Source organism: Asparagus officinalis, chromosome 4, assembly GCF_001876935.1.
Source record: "Asparagus officinalis chromosome 4, Aspof.V1, whole genome shotgun sequence".
In the NCBI taxonomy this organism is placed as follows: Eukaryota; Viridiplantae; Streptophyta; class Magnoliopsida; order Asparagales; family Asparagaceae; genus Asparagus; species Asparagus officinalis.
In genome coordinates, this window is record NC_033797.1 from 108,014,575 (window position 1) to 108,024,347 (window position 9,773).

General features: G+C 35.9%; 1 protein-coding gene across 1 annotated transcript; it reads left to right on the forward strand.

Moving 5' to 3' along the window:
• On the forward strand, window positions 452-5,410 carry LOC109839141. Its single transcript, XM_020407569.1, has 6 exons — window positions 452-704; window positions 812-990; window positions 1,081-1,176; window positions 1,288-1,513; window positions 1,605-2,090; window positions 5,313-5,410. Exons 1-6 carry the CDS (start codon window positions 452-454, stop codon window positions 5,408-5,410), a joined length of 1,338 nt encoding a protein of 445 aa, XP_020263158.1.

Consider the following 9,773-nt stretch of genomic DNA (forward strand, 5'->3'; position numbering starts at 1 on the left):
CATTGAGTAGGTGGAACTTGGAATAATGTCATGTTTTTTTTAAACATTTGGAAAGTATTTTTAGGATCAATTTTATTTTAATTTGTCAAAACTATTTATTTTTAGGATATTGCTATGCTTTTATTTATTTGTTTATATTATGTTCTTATGTTATTTGACTTGTCAGCTATCTTAGTTTGGTGCATTTAATGGATGAAGTTTCTATTATATGTATCATCCCAACAAATGATTCTTGTATGTGTAGATGAGAGTAGTGCAATATTATGTTTTTTTTTTCTATTTTTCAGTAGTTTGGTGATTAACGATTAGCATACATATCAACATTTTTTAATTGATTGCTACTTTGTTATCAATCTCATTGTATGCTAATAATAGAGTGCTTTATTTATTTCCTATGCACATAAGTTTCATGTAAATTGATTATATTTCATTGGTTATATTATTTAATAGGATGGAGGAAGATCAAAATTTGCCCATTTTATATTTTCATCATGAAGACTTCGATGATAATCTTTTGATTCGCATAATCGAATTAGCTGCTGAGGCTGCAGATCTGATCACAAAGGTATCAGGATGTCTATCAAGGGAGTTCATAGCAAATACGCTTAATTTTCGAAGTCCTCGACGTGGTATTACAGATCTTAGTCTCACATACTTACAGTCCAAGATGGATAATCATCCTCAAGATTTTCGTAGAATTTACCGTATGTACCCAGATTGCTTCATGAAGTTATGCAATATCTTGAGAGAGCGGGGCTATATACAAGACACATACCACATTAGTGTTGAGGAGATGATTGCTATTTTACAGATCTTGGTCTCACATACTTACAGTCCAAGATGGATAATCATCCTCAAGATTTTCGTAGAATTTACCGAACGTACCCAGATTGCTTCATGAAGTTATGCAATATCTTGAGAGAGCGGGGCCATATACAAGACACATACCACATTAGTGTTGAGGAGATGATTGCTATTTTTCTTCTCACGGTTAGTCAGAACCAACGATACTTTGTTGCAACTGGTCGATTTGATCGTTCAAAATAGACCATCAGTGTATGTTTTAATAAAGCATTACAGGTCTTGGTATCTTTAGCATCATGCTTGATGGCATCACCCCCTACTGATCCACCTGATAAGGTTAAATCAGAATCTCGCTTTTGGCCTTATTTCAAGGTAATTATTATTGCTTTAGAATTTACACACACGCAGACACACACACGTGCACACATGCGTGCGTGCCCCCACACATATCACTTGAGATGGTCTGACACATTGATTATTCAGGACTGTATCGGTGCAATAGATGGGACTCATATACCGTGCATGGTGTATAACATAGATCAGACGCCCTATCGAAATAGACATGGTTTTCTCTCTCAGAACGTCTTGGCAGCTTGCACATTTGATCTCAAATTCATTTATGTCTTAGCTGGGTGGGAGGGTTCTGCTAATGATGCAAGAGTCTTGAAGGATGCAATGAGTAGACCTTATGGACTTCCACTTCCACAGAGTAATAATCTTTACATAGTATTCTATCAATTAAATCATATTTTTTAGTTTTACAATATTTTTCTCATTCATATTTATATTCTTGTTTGCAGATAAATTTTATCTAGTTGACTGCGGCTATCCAAATAGGCTACAATTTCTTGCTCCATACCGAGGTCAAAGGTACCATCTTTCAGAGTTCGGCCCTGCTAATAATCGACAACGACCACGAAATTCAAAAGAAGTTTTCAACCATCGGCATGCGTCTCTTAGAAATTGTGTCGAGCGCATCTTTGGAGTCTTTAAGTCTAGATTCACTATTTTCAAGAGCCAACCTCCAGGTTTTCCGTATGCCACACAAATAAAGATGTTCGTTGCATGTGTAGGATTGCATAACTTTTTAAGATTGGAGAATACAAATGATGACTTTGACATTTATGATCTTCCACTAGAAGCTCCACGAAATGTTGCTGATGCAGATGATGACTCCGATGAAGAAGATGAGTTACAGACTCAACAGACTCAACGAGCAGCTGCGGGAGCTTGGAGAAATTCTATGGCAGAGGCCATGTGGGATGATGGAAGTCGAGTCACTCTAGGAATTTAGATTTTTATTTAGTTGTAAAATATTTTATTATTTGAGATGAATAGTAATGTTTTATTGCATTATATTTTATAGTTATTACTAGACTAATCAATTGCTTATCAATCTTATATTATTTTTAATATACAATTATTAACAATAGTAATATATACCCACCATTACCCCCACCAAATTATCCTACCAAATTATGCAACTTCATAATATTATCCATCATTATCCCACCAAATTATCCTACCAAATTATCCAACTTTAAGAATTATCCATCATTGTTCCACTAAATTATCCCAGTGTTAAAAAATTATCCCACTTTACCAATTATCCCAGTTCTACTTAAAAAGTTCTAGGTGACTAACCCCCCCTAACAATTAAACCCGTAACCTTAACAACAAATCCGTAACCTACACAACAAATCCACAACCTTAACAACAAACCCTTAACCTTAACAACTAACCCGTAACCTTAACAATCAACCCGTAACCTTAACAACCTCCCAATACAAACAACCAAAATAATAAAAAACGAAAATAATAAAATAATCCCCATCAATCATTTCAACTATCCTCTTGGTACATCATGATAAAGAGAGAGAAAATAAAAATAATAAAATAATCCCCATCATATTTTAATAAAAAAAGAAAGAGAGAGAGAGAGAGAGAGAATTCATAACCTTAACAACAAACCCTTAACCTTAACAACCAACTCGTAACCTTAACAACCTTCTAATACAAACAACCAAAATAATAAAAAAACAAAAATAATAAAATAATCATCATCAATCATTTCAACTATCCTCTTGGTACATCATGATAAAGAGAGAGAAAAAACAAAAATAATAAAATAATCATCATCATATTTTAATAAAAAAAAGAAAGAGAGAGAGAGAGGATTCATAACCTTAACAACAAACCCTTAACCTTAACAATCAACCCGTAACCTTAACAACCAACCCGTAACCTTAACAACCTCCCAATACAAACAACCAAAATAATAAAAAATCAAAAATAATAAAATAATCCTCATCAATTATTTCAACTATCCTCTTGGTACATTATGATAAAGAGAGAGAGAAAACAAAAATAATAAAATAATCCTCATCATATTTTAATAAAAAAAGAAAGAGAGAGAGAGATGATTCATAACCTTAACAACAAACCCTTAACCTTAACAACCAACCCGTAACCTTAACAACCTCCCAATACAAACAACCAAAATAATAAAAAACGAAAATAATAAAATAATCCTCATCAATCATCATGATAAAGAGAGAGAGAAAACAAAAATAATAAAATAATCTCCATCATATTTTAATAAAAAAAAAAGAAAAAGAGAGAGAGGATTCATAACCTTAACAACAAACCATTAACCTTAACAACCAACCCGTAACCTTAACAATCAACCCGTAACTTTAACAACCTCCTAATACAAACAACCAAAATAATAAAAAACAAAAATAATAAAATAATCCTCATCAATCATCATGATAAAGAAAGAGAGAGAAAACAAAAATAATAAAATAATCCTCATCATATTTTAATAAAAAAAAGAAAGAGAGAGAGAGAGAGGATTCATAACCTTAACAACAAACCCTTAACCTTAACAACCAACCCGTAACCTTAACAACCTCCCAATACAAACAACCAAAATAATAAAAAACGAAAATAATAAAATAATCATCATCAATCATTTCAACTATCCTCTTGGTACATCATGATAAAGAGAGAGAGAAAACAAAAATAATAAAATAATCCCCCATCATATTTTAATAAAAAAAGAAAAAGAGAGAGAAGGGTATTATGGTCTTCACATGTTTTAATGTCTTGGGTTTTGTGTTTTGGGGCTCAGAGAACAGATTCTTTATTTTTATAGGTAAAACACCCATTGACCAAGTCCTGAGGGTGGGAAGCATGTTCACTTGGCTTTTGGGGGCTGGAAGCATTTTTCCCAAAAAACAAACTTAGACTGTCCTCGGGACCGCTTGGCTAAGTACGCAACCATATATATCCAGTTCTTCCTTTTTCAAGATTTTTATGAGAAAAGGGTAAATTTCATATTGTTTAACAACCAAACAATGACATGAGGCACAAAAACCAGACAATGACATTCTGACCCTTGGGCGGATCGGGAGCTAAGCATCAGAGTGAGAATTGTCCCCCACTGCATCATCTTCCGCATCCTTGGCTATATCCTTCCTGCCAAATTATTAAGTCGTCTTTATGAAACTATTAGATCCATAAATAAGATGTATCCAAATAACATGATTCTATGTTTCATTATTTAGTGTTATTGAGCTTGTTAAAAAAAAGTGCAGGATATGCAGAGCAAACAGTATACACGTGAATACTAGCTAGAATTACAAATTGCATACAGATAAAATTTTCTTCTTGTAGTCCTTACCCTCTCTATATAGCTACTCGTAATTTAAATATCCTTGATTCATAGTATTCAAAACTCCTTTTTGTTCGTTTATTGAAGTATCGGAGTTATATTGTATGTCATTGTAATGAAATGGGAGTTTGATTGTTGCAATGTTTGAACTACATTTAAACTTTTGCGTTGATTCTGCGCTATATAGCTAATTATTGTTTCCCCCAATAGACTAGGACGTTAACTCATGCTTTTTTACCTGTAACGTTATGAGAGGATGAAGAATATGATGAACATACTTGATGAAACAATATTTTTTTTTTTTGGTAAATGAAATATTTTATTCATTTCCAAATTGAAAGATCAGCGCAGCAAAATGCTCAGCAACTGAGATTACACGAACAATGTATCAAAAACTCAAATCACACAGAACATAACCATGCTCTGTCAACTTCCGAAAAAGGGCCATTGAGTATGCTGGAAAAAATGCTAAACTTGATCTCCTTGAAGACCTGATCAGCTGACTTGTGCTTAGATTTGAAAATTCTGGCATTCCTCTCTATCCATATGCTGTAAATTGAAGTGGTGAGGGCCATTCTTTTGATTTTCTGTTTGAACCCTCTTCCTCTCAACCTGAAGCAGTACCAGTCACTAATTTGATCCCATACACATGACCTCCACTTGAATTTTAACCATTCCATGACCTTGGACCAAACACTCATCGAAAAAGGGCAATCAAAAAAGAGATGATCCCTACTTTCATGTCTAGAAGTACAACATAAGCAGCAGCTATTATTAGATACAACCCCCCAATTGTTGAGTTTGTCTTGAGTTAGCAATCTATTTTGGATAGCCAACCAGCTGATGAACGAGTGCCTGGGGATATTGGTGGTCTCCCATATTGTATTGTGCCATGGTACTGAAGTTGAAACAGGGGAAAGAGCAGTATAGAGAGCTGATACACTTACAACTGAATTCCTACAACAGGATTGGATGAGTAGCTTCAGGTTATCAGCTCCATTAAAAATCCTCAGAGCATTATCTCTAGTCTTCAGAATCTGTTTCCATAGCCAAGAGTTCCCATTTTTTCCTTGAACAGTCCAGACATCACATTGCTTTAAATATGTACTATGAATCCACTTTATCCACAAGCTTTCCTTATTAATATGAATGTGCCAAAGGGTTCTCAAAATAGAAGCAAAATTCCAGATTAGAACTGAAAATATACCCAGACCACCATTATTCTTGCTCAGGCAAACTCCTTCCTGCATAAGACAACCCCCTATTTTTCATACAGGCCTGAAATTGATCAGAAACCTTTTTAAGGAGAGGAGAGCAATCCACAAAAGACAACCTCTTACAAATCATAGGGACACCAAGATATTTTATGGGCAATGCACCCTCAGGGAAATTCAATATGTTCCTGACAGCATTTTTAAAGTTGTCATCAACCCCTCCGTAAAAGATTTTACATTTATCAACATTTGCTTCCAGACCCGAGACATTGCTGAAGTCTCTGAAACAATTGAAGAGCTTGCTCACTGAAAGAATATCTCCCTTAGAAAAGAGCAATAGATCATCAGCAAAGATAAGGTGTGTAATCTTAAGCTCACCACACCTAGGGTGAAATTTAAAGGATCTGTCATCTTTAAGCTTGGACAGATTTCTGGATAAGTACTCCATCCCCAAAATGAACAAATAAGGAGATAAGGGGTCACCTTGTCTTAACCCTCTTTCTCCCTTGAAGTAGCCATGGAGTGAGCCATTAAGTGAAATAGAGTAATTTGGAGAGGATATACAAGCCATGATCCAGTTTATCATCTTAACTGGGAATCCAAGTCCCTTTAACATATCTTTTAGAAATTCCCAATTAATAGTATCAAAGGCTTTTTTAATATCAATACTTAACATGACCCTGGGGGAGATGTGTTTCCGATTGTAATTCTTAACTAACTCATGAGCAAGAAGAATATTGCTTGAGATTTGTCTTCCTTTCACAAAGGCACTTTGTGCCTCATTTACTAGATACCCCATAATAGGCTTAATCCTGTTTGCAAGAATTTTAGAGATAATTTTGTAGATGCAGTTGCAACAAGCAATTGGTCTAAAATCAGATGGAGTCTTTGGACAGGTCACTTTTGGAATCAATGTGATGGCTGTAGCATTAACTGCACTTAGGAGCTTACCAGTTTTGAAGAATTCTTCAATTGCTAAAGATATGTCATCCCCAATAACAATCCATGCAGATTTGTAGAAGGACATACTATATCCATCAGGACCAGGAGCTTTGTTTTCTGACATAGAGTGGACTGCAGTTCTGATTTCTTCCTTGGAAACTGGAGTAGATAGAGTATCAGCTTGTGTATTGTTTAGGCAAGGACCACAGTGAAGAACATTGAGATCAGGTTTTGATGTAAGAGAAGTTGTGCCCAAAAGAGTTTTGTAGAAAGTCACCAACTCATTGATAATATCATTCCCTTCCGTGATTCTATCCCCTGCACTGTTGTACAACACCATAATTCTATTCTGATGTCTTTTTGCTTTGATAGCAGAGTGGAAAAAACTAGTGCATCTGTCCCCTTTCACATTCCATTGAATTCTAGCTTTCTGATGATAGAAAGACATCTCACATTCCAGTAGCTTATTATATTGAGCTATGCATATTTTTTCCTGATTTATCAAATCTGAATTTAGAGGATCCCTTTGAAGATTGTTTTGCATAATATCCAAATTCATTTTTGCTCTAATCACCTGTTCACTGATATTGTGAAAATTCCTCTTATTAAGATCCTTCAGTGCAATTTTCAGAAGCTTCAGTTTTTTTACTACAGAATACATTGTGCATCCTGAAATTGAACTTTGCCAAACAGAGGAGACAGTATGCATGTAACTCTCATGCTTTGTCCACATTTTAAAAAACTTGAAGAAGTTACCCCATGTAGCATAGCTCTATTTTATAGCAGATCAGAGGGGTATGAAGGTAACTTTGATTGAGTCTAGGCAGGCTGTTGAGTTGGCAGATACCTTCTAGGTGTCGGTCGTGGAAGAAAGTGAGTCATATGGTTATTTAATGAGGGAATGACAGCATGTGCTTGGCGTTGACTAGGCCCGATGACTCATAATGGGGGCTAGAGTAATGATGATTTTGTTAGAGCAGTTAATGTGAGAGCAGTTGGCTAGTGAAGGGTTCGAGGTAATTGCTGCATCTATGTTTGTTTGGTCTAGGTCCGAGAAGCACCGCCTTTTGACTCTGCAAGACTATCCACATTAACTTCCAGAATATTGGGATTCCATAGAATCAAAATCCTTGCTCTTCCTGTATAATTTGCATTTGAGAGCCATTTCCAGCCACTGGCAATCTTCTTTGCAGAGATAGAGAGCTTATCTATTTTTATTTTTGTTTCAACTAGAGCCAAGAAAGAGAGCTGGTACTGCATAATATGAAGTTTAGCAACATGTTGCTTTGAGGACTTGTTAAGTCCTCTAATGTTCCAGAAAGAGAGGTTCATAAGATAGATGTTCCCCCCTATCCACTGAAGAGGAGTCCATTTCTAAATCTTTAAGATGAGCAAAAGGATTTCCAAGAGTAGGAACATTGATCATACCAGCTATTTGAGTCTTATTGGCAGATGATCTTTTGACACTAGTAGAAAACACTGGTCCAAACTCCTGATGTAAATTTTTCCCAATTGTTTTAACTCTGGAGTCTTGAGAGGATATACTCCTGGTTTCTTCACTAGTCTTATGTTCCTGAACATGCACAACGTGCACAGGAGCAGAGACAAAAGTTGGATCCCCTTGAACACTCCCCTCACAAAAATTTTTTTGCTTCCTGGGTATGTCTACTTGAGCTTTCAATACATTCTCGGTAGTCTTCAATTGATTCCCCATATTCCCAGTATCAGTAACAGTATCAGCTTGTGCCACATTTTTTGGCACCCATTTTTGAATTCTGGGGAATCTTTTGCAGAAATTTGTGTCATGACCCACAAGTTTGCATTTATCACACCACCTGGGTTTAATTTCATAAATCACCCTTTGATTCACAAATTTACCATTTGGTCCATGTATAGAGATACAGTCAGGTAGAATGGCTGGCATATGAACTTCCACCAGGACCCTAGCATAAGCTAGTCTTTGTTTGTTTGCTGTAAGCTTATCAGTAGCTATAGGCCTACCAACCTGACTAGCAATTTTACTAATAGCATTAGGAGTCCATAAGTTGAGCCTTAATCCAGGTAACTGTATCCAAACAGGATATATATTTTCATTTATCTTGACCATGTCTTCCTCAATTGTCCATATTTTTAATAACAGGGGTCTTGAGCCAAAGAACCAGGGACCAGAAGCAAGGATATCCTCCATTTCCTCATTATTCTTGAATTTAAACAGGAAAAAGCCTGGTTTAAGTAATAAAACTTCAGGACAATGTGACCAGACTTTTTGAACAAAATTCTCCATGGCCTTAAACTTGACATTTAAGCCTAATACTTGACCAATCAAAGAGAATTTCCAGTTAGAATTACCCTCATTCCATTCATCCTCATTAAAGTTAACAAACTCTTTGTTCTCTGAATCCACATAATTCAGACTCATGCCGCAGCCAGATTTCCTGTTATCTGCAAAAAGACTAACCCAGGTCTTCTTGGTGTTGTCTTGATCTTTTTCCTTAATAAGATTTTGATCTATATGATTCACTGAAGAAGGAAAACCTTTACTATCATCTATTTTCTCATCAACAGGAGCCAATGGAACAGGAGACTTAGGATTTTTATCAATATTGTTCATCACTTTTGAATTCAATGGAATAGAAACAGATTCAAGAACTGGAAAATTTGAATCAAAAGAACTAGCCGAGATCAAAGGATGATGCTGACAAGAATCAACAACAACTTCGACCTCGTCGGCCCAAGAAGCCTTACCAGAAGAGCTAGGAGCCTCAGATCTCTGGCGAGCAATCTCCTGAGGAGAGATTTGATTCATAACAGATTCAGATCGCGAGCAATTTGCCTGACGATCAAAGCTCAAATCCCTACTAGATCCATGAATTGGAGCTTTTAAGATGTCCGCCATTAGCATCTTCTTTTTTTCACCCTTTGGCCCCGTTGACCCCATAGAATTCAATAAAACCTCCTCTTCTTCAATCGATCCAGCATCTGAATGATCTGAAAGAAATCCCGATCTCGAAGATGAAGAACTAAATCCAACATTTAGGATTTTTTTCCCATTATTTTTCCTCTTTTTTGGCATTTTTTAACCACGGCGGGGGCGCAAGATAGCGGATGAAATCGCCCAGCTATCGTGCACCTAACCG